Source organism: Crocodylus siamensis, chromosome 7 (genome assembly GCF_052110815.1).
Source record: "Crocodylus siamensis isolate JL-2025a chromosome 7, ASM5211081v1, whole genome shotgun sequence".
Classification (NCBI taxonomy): Eukaryota; Metazoa; Chordata; order Crocodylia; family Crocodylidae; genus Crocodylus; species Crocodylus siamensis.
Window position 1 is genome coordinate 66,824,406 of NC_143401.1, and position 19,318 is coordinate 66,843,723.

The 19,318-nt window shown below is 42.1% G+C and overlaps 1 protein-coding gene across 3 annotated transcripts in view; it reads left to right on the forward strand.

The window, feature by feature from the left end:
- TBC1D12 (TBC1 domain family member 12) overlaps positions 1-19,318 on the forward strand; it is a 96,040-nt gene that overhangs the window by 59,097 nt on the left and 17,625 nt on the right. For 2 of the 3 annotated variants that reach the window (XM_090057443.1, XM_090057444.1), the window contains 5 exons: positions 9,333-9,448; positions 11,890-11,972; positions 16,824-16,941; positions 17,313-17,419; positions 19,158-19,238. In XM_090057443.1, the coding sequence (XP_089913569.1) occupies positions 9,333-9,448; positions 11,890-11,972; positions 16,824-16,941; positions 17,313-17,419; positions 19,158-19,238 (505 nt within the window). Of the gene's footprint in view, positions 1-9,332; positions 9,449-11,872; positions 11,973-16,823; positions 16,942-17,312; positions 17,420-19,157; positions 19,239-19,318 lie in introns of those variants that run through there. The other variant, XM_090057445.1, reaches the window with a different exon arrangement.

The following is a 19,318-nucleotide window of genomic DNA, read 5'->3' on the forward strand; positions in this document are numbered from 1 at the left end:
AGTCCCTGGGAACCCCATAAGGTTGGGCCCCTAATATAGTCCATGGTTTGTTGCAGCCATTTACAAAACTCTTTTTAAAAGATTCGTAAGTTGTTAGGGGCTGGATGGGACCTTGTAGATCATCAGGTCCAGTCCCCCTCCACTAGGCAGAAAAAGACAACTGGTTCAGGTGACCTCATTGAGGTGACTGTCCAGTCTCCTTTTCAAGACTTCCAGGGTAGGTGACTGCACCACCACCAGGAAGTTTATTCCACAGTCTAGACACCCTGACTGTGAAGATTTTCCTGGAACTGAGCCTGAAGCAGCCTTCCAGGAGTTTGTATCCATTGCTCTTGCTCTTCCCCATGAGTGCCCTGGTGAGCAGGTGTTCACCAAATTCTTGGTGTACTCCCTGGTATAACGGTATGCCGCTATGAAGTCCCCTCTCAGCCTTCCCTTCGGTAGGCTGAAGAGGCCTAAGTCCCTCAGCTGTTCCTCGTATGGCTTGTCTTGCAAGTCCCCAAACGTATGGGTGGCTCTTCTCTGGACCCTCTCAAATTTTGCCACATCCTTGGATGCAGTACTCCAGATGTGGTCTTACCAGTGCGGAGTACAGCGGGAGCATCAGTTTGTTCATGCCAGCATGTTGTTTGACCTACTAACTACAGCATTGCAGTGCTGACTCATGTTCATGTGATGGTCGATCACTAACCCTAGGTTCCTTTTGGCTGTCATGTAAGTCAAATTGTTGCCACCGACCCTGTAGGTATGTCGGGGATTGTTTACCTCCAGATGTAGCACCTTACACTGAGTGTTGAACTTTACCTGGCTCTGTCCGCCCAACTCTCAAGCCTGCCCGGGTCCACCTGTATCTGCAACCTATCTTCTAGCATGACCACACTCCCCCATAACTTTGGTGTTGTCCACAAACTTGGCCATCAAGCTTTTCAGCCCCACGTCCAAATCATTGATAAAGATGTTGAAAAGCACTGGTCCAAGCACAGACCCCTGAGGGACACCACTGGCCACTTTGTGCCAGGACAACACAGATCCATTCATGAGAACTCTCGGGGTCCTACTATGCAGTCAGTTTTCCACCCACTGAATTGTTGAGCAATTAAGCCCACAATCTTCAAATTTTTCCACAAGGATATCATGATCTATACTAGATCAAAAGCCTTTTGGAAGTCTAGGTATATAATGTCAACCTTCTCTCCCATGTCCAGGTGGTGAGAAGGAGAGGAGATTGGTAAGACCAGACCTACCCATGACAAAGCCATGCTGGCTGTGGTTCAGAATCTTACTCTTAACAAGTGTATTGCACATAGATTCTTTAATGAGATTTTCTGTGGGATGGAAGTCAGACTGTTGGCCTTTACTTGCCCGGGTCCTCCCTCTTTCCCTTTTTGAAGAGGGGCACAATTTTGGCACTCTTCCAATCCTCATGCATCTCCCCTGTATGCCACGATTTCTGAAAGAGTTTTGCCAGGGGTTCCGCAGTGACCTCAGCCAGCTCCATTAGCACTTTTGGGTGAAGTCCATCTGGTCCTGCTGACTTATAAATGTCTAGCATTTCTAGTTGGTTTTGCATCAGCTCAGCATCCACAGTGGGAAGGCTGTCATTCTCACCATGCCCCCTGTGATCTTGATCTTGCATGTCTTTCCCCTTGGTCCGGTGAAATACTGAAGCAAAGTGGGCATTCAGGAGTTCAGTGTTTTTTCCTGAATTTACATGAATATATTATTTCAAATAGTATATAATTAGAAATTATAATCTCTATTCCATGGCAATATCTTTGAGCTATAACACATCTTATATTAAAACTATATATAGGGTTTTTTTAAAAAACTTGTTAACAAAAAAAAAGAAAGAAAAATATGATTTAAATAAACAATTAAAATAGTTGTTTTATTTTTATCCACTCTAGAAAAGGGTGATTGCATACTTTAAACTGTATAACATATATATTAAAATATATAAAATATCTATAGCTAGATAGATATCTACTTCTCTCTCTCTCTCTCAATCTATATTCCCCCCATAAACTCCTTTTAGAGAAGCCCATGATCAAATGGAAAATATGGCACTTGAACAGCACTTAGAATGAAATCTTAATTTTTTACACATACATGTTTCAAATCCATAAAATTAGTCAAATATAGACAAAAGTCATTTTCTTCACTTTTTTTTCTAACTTGCTTTCTTCCCCAAGACAATAATATTGACACTGCACACACAGAAGTGCTTCGTACCTACAATTGCTCTAGTACAGAATTTGTTTGGTGGTATATGTATTGGTTTTTCTGTTTTTGAGAACTGGATCAGGTTAGCTTGGCTAACCTAACCTAGCTAAGTTCATATAAGCATTAAGTATGGTTCATGGGCTAGATCTGGCTGGCAGAGCCACTGCACTTGGCCTTCCAGGTTACTGGAATTTGGGGAGTGGGGCTAGGAAGGTATGGGACCTGCTACAGAATCCAGGGCTCCTGGGCTACGTTGGTGGCAGGAAGGCAAGTGAGGGTTGTGCTGATACAGCCTTGCTTGCCTCTTTTTTTATTGCTGCTGCTGCTGCTATGCTCACAGCCATCCTTGATCCCTCCAGTCCCATTGCAGCTGCTGCTGGTCCCACCATGGCTGATAATCAATCCTGCCAGCACCTGTGGCTCCACCACAGCTGCCAGTGAACCTACTGACCTCTGCAGTCTTGCCACAACTGCAGCCACATGCCCCAGAGGGGATCTGGTGTGTGCGGAAAAAGCTTGCTTATGTTAGGGTTCCTATCTTGATGAAGAACCATTGCTCACTATAGTAAGAAACCACTTTTTTGGACTCTTATCTAGATCACTTGTCTGAATTTCTGCAGGAGTAGCTGGGAACAGATTTCTGGCATGAATGATCTATAGGTAGCCTAATCTTTAATTTTTTTTGCCCTTCCTTTTCCACTTACTCGATTGGACATCACTGTGCACTCCTGCTACTCTGCATGAAAGAATGCCAGGAAAGAAGCAGAAAGTGCTGCCCAGTTCATTTACCCTCTCTTTAAATTTTTTGCTTCGACCCTTTGAACAGTCAAGGAAGTTGGTGCGAGACTTCTGTCACAGGACCCTCAAGGTATGCAGACAGCTTTGAACCTTTCTGTATTCTGTCTTTCTCCCAGGAAGTGGTTTCTCAAATGCTTTAAATAATTGAAACCAAGAATGCAAAGTGGTGCCACATGATGCTTCTAAACTAGTAGTCTAGTTGTACTAGTCAAGATCATCTCCGATTCCTTATTCTTTTGTCCTCCCACTTGTATACAATCCAACCCTCAGTTTAGTTTAAAAGTGGTGCCTTTTTGATTAATTAATATAACTAGGGGTACACCATTACATTGGTCCGATATTGGATTATTACAGATATATTTAAAAAAAAATAATTGACTGTATTGGAAATTGGCCTGATTTGACTGATAAATGCCCATGCATGCGTGCAGCTGCAAGCCAGCACATAGGCAGCAAGGAGCACACCCTGGCAGCTTAGAGAGCTGCATGAAGCTGGTAAGTCTGTGGTGGAAGGGGAGGGGGATTGAAGGGTGTGGGTGGGAGGGCAGATCAAGGCCCCAGCAGTGAGGGAGGGAGTGGGGCTGACGCAGGTGTTGTCCAGCCAGGACGGGGCATGGGACAGAGCTGTGGCTCACCCGGAGAACGTGGGGGGCTCCTGCCATTGCGTGCACCCCAGGAGGGCAGGGGAGGAGGGGCATGTGTCCCCAGATCTGGCCGGGGTGGTGTGAGGTGCCGCTGTGGGCTGGGGCTGTGGCGGTGCTGGACTCTTCTTGGCACGGGGAAGGGAGGGAGGGTTGGGTCAGGCTGTGTTGGGGGCCTTGATCTGCCCTTCTCTGCCCCTCCCCTTCTCCCTCCCCTTCCACCACAACAGACCTACCAGCTGCATGCAGCTCTTCAATCTGCAGGACTGTGCATCAGAAATCAGATTGGTATTGGCCGATATGCCTCCTTAAAAATCGGCTATCAGTATTAGCCCCCAAAATCTCTATTGGTGCACCTCTAAGTATAACAAGACCCCAAGTGATTTCTAGCCAGAACAACTGAAGTTTACTGAACTCTGGAATAGGGGGCAGGGAGTACATGTTCAAGAAATCCTTAGGTCAGGCACTTTAAAGGCCCTGTCGAAAAGGGAATTGATACCAAGTGGGGAAAGCCAGTTTTTAATCCTGCTACATCTAAACTAGACTTTACAAGGGATTTAGATACTGATCCTTGAAAGATGATAATTTTATTCTTCAGAAACATGAGGGAAAAGATGGGATGTATGTGTTCTGCCTTTTAGAGGGTTTTACTTGCCTTCTTGAGTGAATTAATCATTGAAACAAGAGCAGTACATTTGTCACTTCAAGATGAGAGATCCAATTTCCTCAATGGTTAAACTTTAGAGGTGTTCATTTTTTAGTTGCAGATGGGTCCATAATGTTTTATAAAAATGAAATGCTGCTAAAATTTACCTAACAGTTACATAATCACATTTCAGGTCTGAAATTCCTTGGGGAAGGGAGAGCATCCCAAGGTGATTGATGTGATTAACTGGAGACCCGCTGGTTCTCAGTGATAGTATGTCAGTGCTACATATCTGCTCTTTGTAGGGAGCTCATATCTTGCATCATCCTCAGGTTAATTTGGAGGTAACCAACATCCCTCACTGATTCTGGAAGGAAAAAATAAATCAGCAGATGTTTCCCTCTCTGTCAGTTAAAGTGCCTTCTGACTTTTACTTCCCCTTATTTTCATGCCAAGGTGGTGCTTTGTATTTTTCCTGTGGAGAACTGAAACTTCTCTTTCTATTTCTATCCTCAAATTCTGTTTACTTCAATGGTCTTGCTCAGCTCTTCCAGTCTCAGTAGATCAATTTCTAGAGGTCTGTATTGGGAATGTGGAAGCTCATTTCTACATCAGATATTCTGTCATATCCCTCATTTTCTACAAGCGGCAGGAATAAAAATGAGAAGACTTAAATTCAGAAGTAGACCTGTAGATGGAAATTGTCAGCTGGAGGATTTGAAAGCTATAATGGAGCCACCACTTCTAAGACAAAGTAGTTAACCTGAACTTTTATGTTTGTTTAAAGCCATTTCATGGAGCATGTTTGGGAAGAGTAGAGGAAATGTAAGCACGGAGTCCTTAGACGTTATTCCCCCACCAGTCTAAGGACTTTAATCAGAGACTTCTAAACCTGCCAGTTACCATTTGTATTACCCAAAGGTTTTTGGATATCCTTCTGTGCTTTGGGATTTTGAAGTTGTTTTCATTTTCTTGTAAGAGTTGGTGTCAGTATAAAATAGATATCAAATTATTGTAAGCCTCCTTTACTTTCATTATTCCAGAAGAATTTGAAATGTCTGTGGATAGATTATAGGCAATGAGATTAACCACTTCTAGGCTAGGGACAGGAGTTGCTCATAAACTGGTGCATGTTGGACATAGCCCTGGGGGTGTGGGAGGGTATCCCCTACTCCTTCCTCAGCCTGCCCACTGGTCAGGGAGGGAGTGTGGCCAGGTGACCGCCCTGGGTCCTGGCTTGGTTGGGGGGGAGTAAAGCCCTCACTTCAGGCTCCCCCCACCCTGCACCAGGCACAGCCCAGCTGGCGGTTCAGAGCCAGGCGTAGGGGGGCTCTTCGCCCCCCCACCCCCCACTCCCTCCTCAGAGGGCCTACTGGCCAGGGAGGGGATGTGGCCAGGTGATTGCCTCAGCTCCCAGACTGGGTGAGAAGAGTAAAGCCCCACCACAGGCTTCCCCGAAGCTTGGAGCTGGGACAGTCACCTAGCCATGGCCCTTCCCAGGCCAGCTGGGGGGTGGGGAGCCACCCCCAGCTCTGGACATCCCAGCCATGCTGTGCAGGGGTGGGGCAGTCACCCGGCTATGCCATTTCCTCGGTGAGCAGACTAGCTGAGGAGAGTGGGGGTTAAAATGACCCCCACTGCTAGCTTTCTTCCCCATGCTGAACACAGCCTGGCTGGGGGTCCAGACCTGGGTGAGGGCCCTTTTTTCCATCTTCATTTCCTCTTCAGCTGGCCTGCTGGCTGAGAAGGGGGCATAGCTAGGGGATGGTCCTGGCTTCTGGCAGCAGGGAAGCTCACGGTGGGGGCTTTATTCACCCCACCTGAGCCAGGAGCTGGGGCTATCACCTGGCTACTTTCCCTCCATGGCTACTAGGCTGACTTAGGGGGGAGTAGGACAGAGAATGGCCTCCACTGTGGGTTCCCTCCCATTCCTCATCCCCAGGACAGCCTGGCTTAAGGGGCTGGAGCCAGGTGGGGTGGGGGAGCATTTCCCCCACCACTCGCTCCACAGCTGGCCAAGGAGGGGGCATGACTGGGTGACTGGTCCTGGCTCCAGCCCTGGGTGCAGGGGAAGAGTGGTAAATGGCTCCCTGGGGGCTTCCCCCTTCCTCCCCCCACCCATCTCCTTAGCCCTGTGCTGGGGAGAACCTGACTGGAGGGGGAGGGGAAGGGTTTCTCCCCATATTTCTTCCTCAGATGGCCTGGACTGAGAAGGGAACTAGCTCTGGGCATGATGGAGAAAGGGAGAAACGCCTTGGTGGGGGCTTCCCCAGCTCTGGCAAGACCCTGGCTGGGGGTTGGGTGGGGGGGGTCACTCCCCCCCACACCCCCTCCTCAAATGGCTGCAGGCTGAAGACGGGGCATGGTGGTGGGAATCGCCTGTCTCCCAGTTCTCTGCAGTGGCTGGCAGGCTGGGAGACGTGCTCTGGCACCCCTCAACTGGTATGGACCACTGCAGGTGTCTGGATGCCTTTTGGGTTTGAAATGTGAACATCAGTTCACTTTTTTTTTTTTTAACCGATTTGATCTAGACAGTTTACAGAAACCTGCAAAGACTGAATTGATTCAGCCTTGGGCTTTTTGACTGTCTACTTAGCCCTGTTGTTAATGGGGAAACAGATCTAAATGTAGAGTTTTATATTGCTCAGAAGATTTTGAGGTGCTTGATCAGGAATATACAATACTGTCAAATTAGTAACTTGACAATTAGCATTTTATTGGCTTATCCAGAGAAGATGCACAGGCCTTTTTGTAGGAGTACATTCAGTGTAAAACATTGTTTCAGGGGAAAAAAAAATGGAAGACTGGGCAGTATGCAGAAATATATACAGGCATAAACTTAATTTTTTTTTTAGACAAATTTTATGAGTACTTTGACAGCGTTCTTGTCTGCTTGGGAACAAATGTATTTTAGAAAATTAGATATATTGTAACCACACTTTTTCCCTTTTTGTTTTTTAATGTAATGCTCCACCTTTTAATATTCTTTGTTAAATTGCATCACATGAAAGAAACTGAACTAGAGGAACTAATACTTTAGTCTTTAGTACTTAGTCTGTTTTATATGTAAATAGAATGTTTTAAGATAAAAGTAAATACCATTTGAGAGAGCTGAAATCTGTTTCACAGTAAAAATGAGTCTCCATGTAAGTTGGTTACTACATAACTTGGGAGTCAATTTTTATAAATGGTCCAATAAAAATATTTTTTCATAGAAAAGAAATGAGGGAGAATTAATCTTTGTGCTACTTTTCTGCAGGCTTCAGATGTAAAGGTTGTTAAAAATCTGAATGATCTTAATTGGAATACTAGCAAATGTTTGTTCAAGTATTATGCTGTACTTCTCTTCTCACAATTTAATCACTCATTCTTCAGAAATTAGTGTTATGTAACCAAGTGTTTTGAAAAATCTCAATTGCAAGCATCAGGAAATTCATCCAAGAAACAAGGACTTTATTAAAACTTAATACTCTACAGTTTGCTTAGAGCTTTGACATGATCCTATCAGAAGGGAGGGACATGTAAAAATTCTTAATTGCTTTCAAATTATATTGCTCTTAGGTTGAGTATATTTCAGTCCACATCTATCTTAGACTGTGTTCTACCATTTATAGACCAGTCTCTGTGTGTGGAACTTTTGTATAGTTACAGGTTTAGACTGATTTCCAGTCACTGAGCCTGGATTTCAGTGTAAGGCCCACACCTGGGTGAACTAATTTAGATTTGGGAGGCCATTTTTAACTTGATCCAACCTCCTTGAATGTCTGTACTTAGCCAAAAAATCTAACTGCTTTTAAAGAAGGGGCTTAAGTTTATGAAAAGTGTTATTCTTGTTGTATCTTGGACACTAGATTGATAAATTACTGGTTAAGCAGTGAAATGCCATCACTCCTGTAAACGCTTGACCTGTATTTATCAGTAGGAGCAAACCTAACTTTAATTGTATGTAGAAGTGCTGCTGTTTCTTCTGTGCCAAATTCATAGATTCTTAGATTGTAGAGTCAGAAGGGACCACAAAGGATCATCGTGTCTGACCCCCTGCCCCTGGCAGGAAAGAGGACCGAGGTCAGATGACCCCAGCCAGGTGACTATCAGGCCTCCTCTTGAAGACCTCCAAGTTTGGTAATAGTACCACCTCTCTTGGAAGCCCATTCCGGATTCTGTCCACCCTTACTGTAAATTTTTTTTTCCCTAATGTCTAACCTGAATCTACTATCCACTAGTTTGTACCTATTATTCCTAGTTACTCCTTGAGGTGCTCTGGTAAATAGTGCTTTCCAGTTCCCTGTTTTAAAAGTTTTAAATCTGAGCTTTATATCCAGATGTGTCTTAAAATCCCAAGAAATCCTTGCTTAAATCATTTTGGAGTGAAGGCTCTTTGCTGATGAATAGGTAGGGGTATCTGTAGGCAGTTTTATTTTGTTCTTGTTCATCATAACACAGTTTAAAAAGTGCTTATCAATAAGTGATAGAATGGTGGAAAAAGTAAGATTTTGTACACAGAGGACATGTACCATAATTACATTTGAATGACAGTAATGTGTTCTTACTGGGATTCAAAAGGATGCTGAAAAGGTGGAATTAAAGTGAAAATCAAACAAAGAGAGCAACATCCTAACCATGTTACCTGCAATCAGGAAAGAAGGAAGGAAATGCAGAATTGTGGTGGGATGTTACTTTTTTTTTTTTTAAATCTCAAGTAGCACTCTCCTTTTTAATTCTTCAGGTTTCTGCTCAAATAGAATTTCATTCCAATTAAGAAAACATATTTGCATTGATATAAAACATGTAATTTAGTCTTTTGTGTGTGCGTGTGCACATGCATACACGCAGTTTAGAAACTTGTCTTGATTAGGAGTGGCCAAGTAAATCAGCTAGAATTCAGTTGTTCATGTTTGTTCCCTTACAGTCCTGAAAAGGTAGCATTGTTTGGGTGCTGTAATTCATTTTAAAGCTGGTATTGATTTAGTTTCTTGCTGTTTTGTTTCATTATGTAACTTGCATATTTTTATAATTTCATTTAGGAATATGAAGCACGAACAGGAAGAATGTGCAAGCCACCACTTCAGTCATCAAGACGAAAAAATATCGAATTTGAACCCCTTTCTACCACTGCTCTTATTCTGGAAGATAGACCATCGTAAGTACAGAAATTAATTCTGCCATGGAGTAAATATATACACATGCCTAACAAATTGTAAATAGGACATTCAAGCTTCTTATTTCAAATATAACAGTAATCCAATTAAAACAATCAGAAGACTGTAGCTATATTCACATGAAATCTTGGCCCTGTTAAAGTCAGTTGCTAAACTCTCTCATTTACTTCAACAAGGCCAGGATTCACATTATGTTTATTCCATAGGGCCGTTTGTTTGTTGCCTTTGACAGGTTCTTAGACATGTTCACTCAACAAATCTCAGTCTGTTGTAGATTTTCTCTTTACCCAAAACCCTGTTTCTCCACTGCTTGGTTTCCAAAATATTTAATTTGCTTGATCGCTAAGGAGGACTCATCACCTGCAGCTGTTCATCAACTGGTCATATCAGTTAGTACAGAAGTCTAATTTGGGATCTGAAAAACATAAACTAAATATGGCCATTTGTGAAAATGTGCTTTCTGCATGAAATACAGGATGAAGACTACATACTTCAGAATTATTTCTATGCCAGGAAGATAACCTTTTGCCAGTAGAAAATAGGTTTCAGCAAATAATAATGCTGATTCCTTAAAATTGTTGTTGATCAGCCACGTGGTCTTCATGTAGAGAGCACAATCACTTTTAGTAGAGTTAGAGTAACGAAAATTGTTTGTGGACTCCATGAATGACCAGACAGTGTTCAGCAGCAGTTTTGAGGTACCACATGGTACCTCTTTCTGATAACCATTTTTAAGCAGCAAGTCATTTTTGGATGTAGCTAGACTATCTATAATCTTCCAAAGATTAAACCAATGCTTCTTAGCCAGGGTGCTGAGGTACCCTGGGTTGTCACCAGGTACTTTTGAAGGGTGTCTGTGAGGTGTGAGGAAATAAGCTGAGACTAGCACAAGCTCAGGCTCTTTGCTCATCTGTTCCCCACCTGTGCTTCCCTCGCTTTTAAAAAAGGGGCAATGCTCAGTTAATGAGTTTCAGAGAGGTGCCTTGAAGATGAAAAGGCTGAAAACGAGTGAATTAGACAGTTGGAAAAAGTTTATTACATTACTAAAACATAGATTGTGCATGTCGTGTTTTATAGTTGATTTACCAAGGGTGCATAAATCTCGAGTTTTCTTCCACAGCCAGAGAGAACACCAGAAATTTGCAATTCCACACCACTGAATAAGCTTGCCATAATACTTATTCTGTACCACTGAATAAGCTTGCCGAGAGTATTTTAAATGGTGATAAATTCACAAGGATACATAATGTGAAACTATATATAAACGCATCTTATTTTCATTGATGGTGAAACTACAAATTTATTTCATATTTCTTTGGTAGTAAGAATTAAAATAGCCAGGTGATAGATTTAACTAGGTTGTAGTAATAATTGAAATGCAAAGGAACTCCTAAGTCTCTTACAGAATTCAGAACAGCAAAAAACACGCAGCCTGCACCTTTTATGAATTCTCTCAGATGTATGCTTTGTTTGGTATTCAACTTCAGCCGCAGCTCACTGCGCAGCACTTCTATTTGGAAACTTCTGATTTTTCTATTCTTTGAAAATGTTAGAGGTCATAATGAGTTTTGTCTCTGGAGTGGAAGGAGAAGTTAATTTTAGTACGCCCATGAAACTGAGCCACAGCATAAATAATGTGAAGAAGAGTAGATGGGCTCAGTGGTTAGAGACCAGATAACAAATGTTTACGTAGTATCTTCTAGGGCTGTGCAAAGCTTCGGTCACAGATTCAGTTTGGCGGCTGAATCTCTGAATCGAATTGGGGGACCCGTGAATCTCTCCAGAGCTATTCAGAAACCTCCAATTCGATTTGGAGAGATTCGACAATTCAGTCAGACAATTTTATATGGGTTCTTTTTTTCTACATACCTCAGCGTACCAGGTGGCTTGTGAATGCTGAGAAGGTGGGGGCAGATGGAGTGTCCCACAGGAGTGTGGGGGCCCCTAAAAAATTTAGAAAATTAATATTCATCTGCCCTGGCTGCCTGTCATGCAGCCCTTGATGGCTTGCCAAAATTCAGTAAGCGGCCCTCTGCCCAAAATAATTGCCCACCCCTGTGGTAGACTAACCTTTAGCGGATATTTTTGTACAAAAGTGCCATTGCAGAAGGTGTTTGGGAACTTTTAAAACTGGTGATTTTTAATTTGGGCTGGGAGTCTCTCTCCTCTAAAGTTCGATCTTCTGCATGTTTTTCTTCCAGTTCTGGTTTAGTCAGGGACGACACAGTTGAGCCGAGAAGTGATAAAGTAAATGTTTATGGATAAATAGCACATTTCAGTAACCGTTGCTGACACTCAGCAAGTGACAGAAGCAGTAAGTTCACCTTAGAAAGGAAGAAATCAGATAAAGAGGTTTTTTGTTTTTTTTTAAATGGTTCAAAATGTCATTTGCATATTGGATTCAGGAACCCCTTGTTTTCAGAAATCTCCCTGCCAAATCCATAGAGGAGGCTTTACGTCATCGCCAAGAATATGATGAAATGGTGGCAGAGGCAAAAAAACGAGGTATGTTAATTATGTCAGCTTTTAACTCTGTTGGGGAGGTGTATTTGGGGGTGGCAGTCTTGACCCAGGGACTCGGTTCCTGGCTGGTGGTATAGAGCTGTCTCTCCAGTCCCGGTGATTGTTTTGATGTACCATATCTCTGCACCCAGCTGCTGCTGCAGCACCATGGACTCTCCAGGAAGCCACCATTCTGGTGCCCCCTCTATGTGGGTGCCCAGAACTGGTGCAATGCACCCATACCCTTGTTATGCTAATGATTGAAGGCATAAACCTCATTTTCTTGCTTTTGCTTTTTCCAATGTTACTGTTAACGTTCGATCATCCCAACAAATATTCATTCTAAGTATATGGCCTCTTTGTTTTCGAGCAGCTGAGCTGTTTATAGAAAGCCTTTTTTGAGATGTTACTGCTAATATTGCTTAATGGCACGTTTGTATTGCATCAAATTATATAAACATTGGCTCCATTATATACTATAAATAGGTGAGTGGTCACACAAGGTGCTTCCCCTTGCAGCAGCATCAAATGCTGTCAGTCAGAATTGGTGCACCTATTGTCCTGGCTTGGAATCGGATAAAACATTTTCTTCTGGAAAGTGCAGAATTGGCAAAATACTTTGTAGAAATGTAGTGCATCTTTTTGGATATAACACATCCCCACAGTCTAATTAAAGTTGAACAGTAATGAGGCCTTGTTTGTAGTGAGGCCTAGTAAATTTAGCAAAGCCGTGTAGAAATAGTAAGTTAAGTCTTGTGGCGTAGTTCTAAGAAAAGTTTGCAGTAAGAAAATCTGTATGGCTGTAAGTTCAAAAGTTATAAATTTAGCTAGCACATCAAAATCATTTAAAAGGAAAACACAGCTCTATAAAAGAAGCTATTTATTTAAAATTAGCTGCTAACCTGGATTCATAGGCTAGTAAATCTCAAGAAGCCCAAGGACTAAATACCAGGGTCCTTCCCAGTACCCCTCAGACAGCACTAATTGAGGGTGCCTAACTTTGCTACGCTTTGCAAAAAAAAAACTTGTCATACATCAGGCATCAGAGAGGACTGCCAATAAGAGGCAAGCACAGCTAGAGCAGCCGCAGGAGAACCTGCAGCCACCTGGCTGTGCCTGCCGCTCCTGGGCTGATCCAAATCGATTCAGAGGCTTTGGATTTGATTTAGACTTTTTAATGGGTCTTCCGATTTCAATTTGGATTAAGCTGCTGAATTGGGCCAAACCTCCAAATTGAATTGGCAGCTGAAGCTTCGCACAGCCCTACTGTCTACCATATTTTCAACTTTGGTAAAAGTGATTAAAACCAAGACATTACTTCACCGAGTATGCCATCTTCACACCACTTTTCTCTTCCATGCTGGACCAAATTCCGGTGTTTTGCATTTATTTGTTAAAGTTAGAGCTCTTGTTCAAGAGAGAAAAGCTTAAAAGGATCCTTTTCAGTATGGGGAAAATAATTTTTTTTCCCCTTTTTCAGTCAATAATCACTGGATGGCTTTGCTAAAATTTGAGGAGAGCAGGAATTCTTGCCCCAAAAGAGACGATCTGTAAAACAAGAAAAGCAACAACAGAGAACCTGTAAATAAAAGTTTCAGTTAATGATGAGCAATTGCAAGTGAATTTAGAATGGGAATGTTTAGATAATGAGCTTAACTATCATTGCAAATGCTCTATCTGCAAATTACTCTAGAGATGCTGGGATTAAGGAAATTCTTAAATATTTGAAGTTCTGTAAAATTCAAATGCTAATGACACACAGCTACAAATGAGGTAAAAGGAACACTGTTGGTCCAGTGTAGTGTAAAGTTCACTCAAGTAGGCGTTCCATATATAGTAGGAGGAGTGGTGCTTGTTCATATATAATTTTAATCAGATTTATAATCATTATTTCATTTAAATTTGTTTCTATTAGCCTCTGAGTAGATTCTTAAATTTTGTTTACTCTGGAGACGATATTTAATAAGCTAAACTTCATTTAAGTCTTCATAATTCTCTGCCTTTTCAAAGGTTTTGTTGCAAGAGAGCTTTTTTGCTTACATGTGTTCTCTAGTAACTTTTTAAAGAGATTATTATCTGTCAAATACTTTAGTCTATTGCTTTGTAGTACCATGCATTTTGATAATATTTGGAAAGAAAGATTGCTGCTCTTGTGTCCGTGTACTTTTAATCCTGGTTCTAAGCGAAATCTCTCTTTTTAAAGTTTTAAAAACTTGGAAAAAGCAAGCGATAGGTAGCAGACTACCCTTTTCTAAATAGCTATGCAGCCAAGAAGGCTGTCATTTGCTTTCTAAATTCAGTAAGATGAGTTCATTTACGTTTACAATCTGCTGATTGACAAGGTGTATGATGGTTGAATAGGCAGTAGCACTGTTTCTCTTTCTGTTATTAAAAAGAAGTTCTATTACATTTAAATTAACTTTTTTATACACAGTAACTGGTACGAAGACATGCCCTTCAGACGAGAATGAAAGCAAAACCCTGTGTAAAGTGCAGTAGTTTGGAGCTTTTATGTGGCATTGTACACAGTGCACTTTCTGTACTTAAAGGGTGCTTGGAGATGTGTGGGGATGCTGCTTCGATGCACTGTAATTACAGAATGCCAGAGCAGACTCTATGTAATTGAGTCTGCTAGAGCATGCTAACCAGCACGCTCCAGCAGCCTCTGCGTTTCATGTGTTCAGTGTCCCTGTGCTTCAAAATGGCAGCGGGGGCACTTTAACTAAGGCTTGTTCAGTGAGCTTTTAGTTAAAGTGCCCCCACTGCCATTTTGAAGATTGGGAAAGTTGAATATGTTAGATGCTGCAGGTGCTTTAATTAGAGCAGCCCCATTGCACCTCTGGAGCACACCCAGAATTTGTCCTTTGAAACCAGTCTGCTTCTTATGTATATTTGGTTTTGTCTCACTTAATTAACAAAGATGAGCTTTAACCATGTTCTTCCGCTTATTAGTTCAATTCTGCTGGACTAATCTTATCAACAGATTTGTTTTTGGGGCTTTAGTGGCGAATAAAATCAGTTTTGGCTTACCGTGTTCATTTTCTTGGAACTGCAGATATCTGTTTGAAGGAATAACTTTGCCTACATAACCTGCCAGATGATGACAGGGCTTGGATTTAGACTGGTGCCTCTGGTGGCATGTTGTCCTGCAACCTCTTCCAACCTGTTATGTTGGGCTCCAGAATCTCCACTTTTTTTGTTAAGTTCTCTAATTGTCATGAGTATGAAGAAAATCTTTAAAATATGAACAATATAGCAGTGTCTGGCTGAGGTATGGAACAGTAATTTAGAAGTGCTTCATCTGTCTTAGTGAGGTTTAACTCGGGTACCCAACGATGCACCTATACACATGTCCGACACCTGCTCCAACGCGTTCTAATTGGAATGCATGGGAGCAGACTATTTAATCGAATTAATTTATTGATTGATTAATCAAAGTCTAATTAAAATGCTCCAGCAGTGTCTGCATTGAATGTATTCAGCATCCCCACATTTCAATATGGTGGTGGGGGTGCTTTCGTTAAAGCACCCCTTTTGCCATTTTGAAGCACAGACACTGAATACATGAGGCACTTTAATTGGAGAGGCTCCCAAGAGTACGTGTAAAGATGCCTGATGATTTTAAATGTCAACATTATTAATATTTGAATGCTCATGAAATTATGCAGTGAAGGAAATATGGGATCCACAGACCTTCACAGCAAACTAATTTATCTCATTCTGGCACTGAGTTTGTAGTATTTAAGGGAGACACCACTGGTTCTGTTCCTTCTCTCCAATCTCACTGCATGCACTTGTGCACATGCCAAAATGAGGAACAAAATTAGGGACATTTACAGGGGCATCTTGACCCAGCAAGAAGCTAACCCCAAATTGTCCAACAGAGCCACTTTATCTTAAAAACCCCCAGTGACAGAGTCAAGCTGAAGGAACTTAGTAGAGCTCAATACGTATTTAATAGCTTTGAACAGCTGCATTAGCTGTGTGAATGGTATTTATTTTTTGGAAACTAACCTGTGCTACCTGAGGTACTGCTTGAAAAAGCAACCAATACCTGTTTCTCTCCAAGTTCAGGCTTTTGGAGGTGATGCGTAAAAGGTGGGGGGAGAAAGATACAGCTTGGATCTTGAGTCCCAAGACTGACTGCATGTTTGGTGATTGGAGAAAACATTTCACAGGCGAACTGAGTGCTGTATTTGAGATTATAAATCATTCACTTAAAACTGTTGCTTTTCAGAGCAGGCTTACATTTTAAGGTAAGGGAGTCTATAAGCATCAGGTAGCACACTGTATTTGTATGTGGCTTGCCTTCTAGGCACTGGTTCCAAATACTTTAGATTCTGCAGCTCCCTGTAGTTAGTGTTGTTGTGGTGATGATGGTGTTAGCAGGTGCTGCACCTGGGAAGTGTCTCTTAACTCTGCAGTATGTATATATACATGTGGTACTAGAAGTGTCTCTTAACAGAGACACTTCTAGTACCACATGTAAGCAGTACATACTGCTTCCTGTTCAGGAGGTAGCATTTTCAGATCAGCATGGCATCCGAGTACAGTGGTGCCCAATGGCAAAGGAATATTCAGGGGTTTGGTTCCATGCCTGACCTTTTTCCCTCACCATAATGGGCTGTGCATCTCCGGTTAAGAGACCTGCTGCTCCTTAAATAGACTCATTTTCCAAGAATGTATTTGATAATCTCTGCTTTGAGTCTCTACATGCGACATATGAAAAATATGGTACTTGTATATGAGCCAAACTTAGGTTTTCCTCTTCCAGTGATTTATTGTAAATAATGAATTACCTGGCTGATTGTACCTAGGATATCATGCATTAAAACAATATAATATGTTTAACAGAAATTAAAGAAGCACATAAAAGGAAAAAAATAATGAAAGAACGTTTCAAGCAGGAGGAGAATATTGCTAGTGCTATGGTGATTTGGATCAATGAAATATTACCTAACTGGGAAGGCATGTAAGTAAACAGTTTTGTTTTGTAAAGCTGACTCAAAAGTAACTTGTTTTTTCCCTCTTGGCTCACAAAAGAGCCACAATCTCATTTGCCTTCTTTTTCCCTACTCTTGGCCACAGATTGGATATATCCTCCTTGCCAAAGAAAGTTATAACTCATTGCTGATGCATCTGATATGATGAGAAGTCATTAGAGAGCAATATGAGAGATTTCTTGGAGGTGTTTTAATGTCATTTTTCATTGTAGTCTCGGCCCTTGTAAATCCAAAAACAAATGTTTTTTGGGTTTTGACCTGAGTTGTGTGGTGTTACCTCTAAACTGCCCAGTATGCAAAGGAAACGAGATGGCTGACTTCTCTCTTGTCTTTTGCCCAGGCGTTCTACTCGAAGAGTTCGAGAGCTGTGGTGGCAAGGCTTGCCCCCAAGTGTTCGTGGGAAAGTTTGGAGTCTAGCTGTGGGAAATGAATTGAATATCACTCCTGGTATGTATATCTTTTCATACTTTTATGCAGAATTCCTTTACTTGATGTATTCAAACTAGAACAGCTCCCCTTCTGATAAGGTGGTGTTCCATGATGCTGATCAGGTAATTCAGGGTTCCTGTATTTTGCTGTAGAATGTTAGTCTATTTGAATTTGTATTCCTTTAAACAGATCGCTAGACTGAATTTTAGTAATAAGAAAAGTTGTATCCAAAGAAAACCAAACAAATCTTTAGTGTATGTTCAGTTTTTACGGGTATATTATTTTAGAGCTTTACAAGCAGCTTGAGCCACGAGAGAAGAAAAATCCTCATTCCAAATATCTTCTCTTATACCTGTTAATGCATACATAAAATTATACAATCTTTTTACACTTCAGTATTAAAGTATACTCTCCCCATATATGTAAGAAAGCACAGCTCAGTTGTGTTTAGATTAAAATCTGAGGTGAGATCCCAGGTTTCTAAATTCATTGTATTAAATGGGCAGTGACTAGTAACCTACCAAAATCATGACAGAAGTGTGCTGCGTGGCGGCTCCTTTAACCATGCAGTTTCCCCTGTGTGCTCCCTCTCCTGATTTGGTGGAGGGGCCCCACCACTGGCTGCTCACGCCTGATCAACAGGGAGGCAAAAACTGTAGTTTTAAGGTATGGCACAGTTTTGTTTTTTTTGGGTTTTTTTGTCTCCTACTGCTGACTGGCCCAGGGGCCATGGTGACCCAGCTGCTTGGTGCTGACCAGCTGCGAGGCAAAAACTACCCCATAGTTAAAGCTGAGGTTTTTTGCCTACCTGCTGATCAGGAGCAAAAGGGGAGGCCCCTCTGTCAATCAGCTGAGGGTGGGGGAAGGGGGTGGCAGAGGAGGGGCTCTCCTGGGAAACTTCAAGATTAAAGGAGCTACCACAGGGTGCACTTCCAGTGTGATTTTGGTAGGTCCCTAGTAATGACTCTTTGAATAACTGATTCTAATGTACCCACATTTCTTCCAGCTCATTGAGAAAAGAAGGGGGAAAAAGGTTTTAAAATTCATTAGTCCTGGTTTTTATACATGCAGTATACTAGAGGGATAACTGGTAAGATTTATGCCCTGGGCCAGCTTTTGCCTATAACATCCTGCTATTGCAAAACAACAGCTGTTCAGGGTGCTGCTGCTGCTAGGTGTAGATTTGGCCAAGCACCCTGGGGGTTAATGCAGCAGTTGCTGGGGGCAGGGACCCTCTTGCATCTTCCTATTGCAGCTACTGCTGCCACTCACCCCTGCCCAGATTGCACTTATTTGTTGTTGCTGGTAACAATCAGCAGTGACTATTTCAAGGGTGAGAAAAATGGCTGCTAAAGGGGAGGGGAGGGGCACAGCTAGAATGTTCCTGTGCCTACCCCATCTCCCCACGGCCAGAACCTCAATCCCTGCTGCCACCAGGCCTGCCCCAAGTGCTGTGGATTGTTGCTGGTGGCAATGGGCAATGCTGGTTTTAGCAGAAAGAAAAGTGCAGACTCCTCAGGGAGCCTTCATTCTACTGCTCCCTCTAAGTTGGTCTCTGGGACTTAACCAAGGGTAGGTGACAGAGGACTAAGCTTACTGCAGTACTGGTGCCAGAACTCTGTGTGTGCTAATGTGTAGTAGGAGTAGCAAGTGAAATTTTAGTGATAAGATCCTAGGTGCAAGATAGCAAAACTGTATTTGTAAGTTTCATTATGGTGCAGCTTGGGCTGCATTTCTTTGCTGTGATATTTTGCAGAACTATATGAAATCTTCTTATCCAGAGCAAAGGAACGATGGAAAAGCTTCAGTGAGACAAGTTCAGAGAATGATATAGAAGGTGTGTTCTTATTGATACAAAAGATTAACTGCAGTTTCATATAATTTGTGCTGATAAACAAACATGTAAAGACTTAAAAG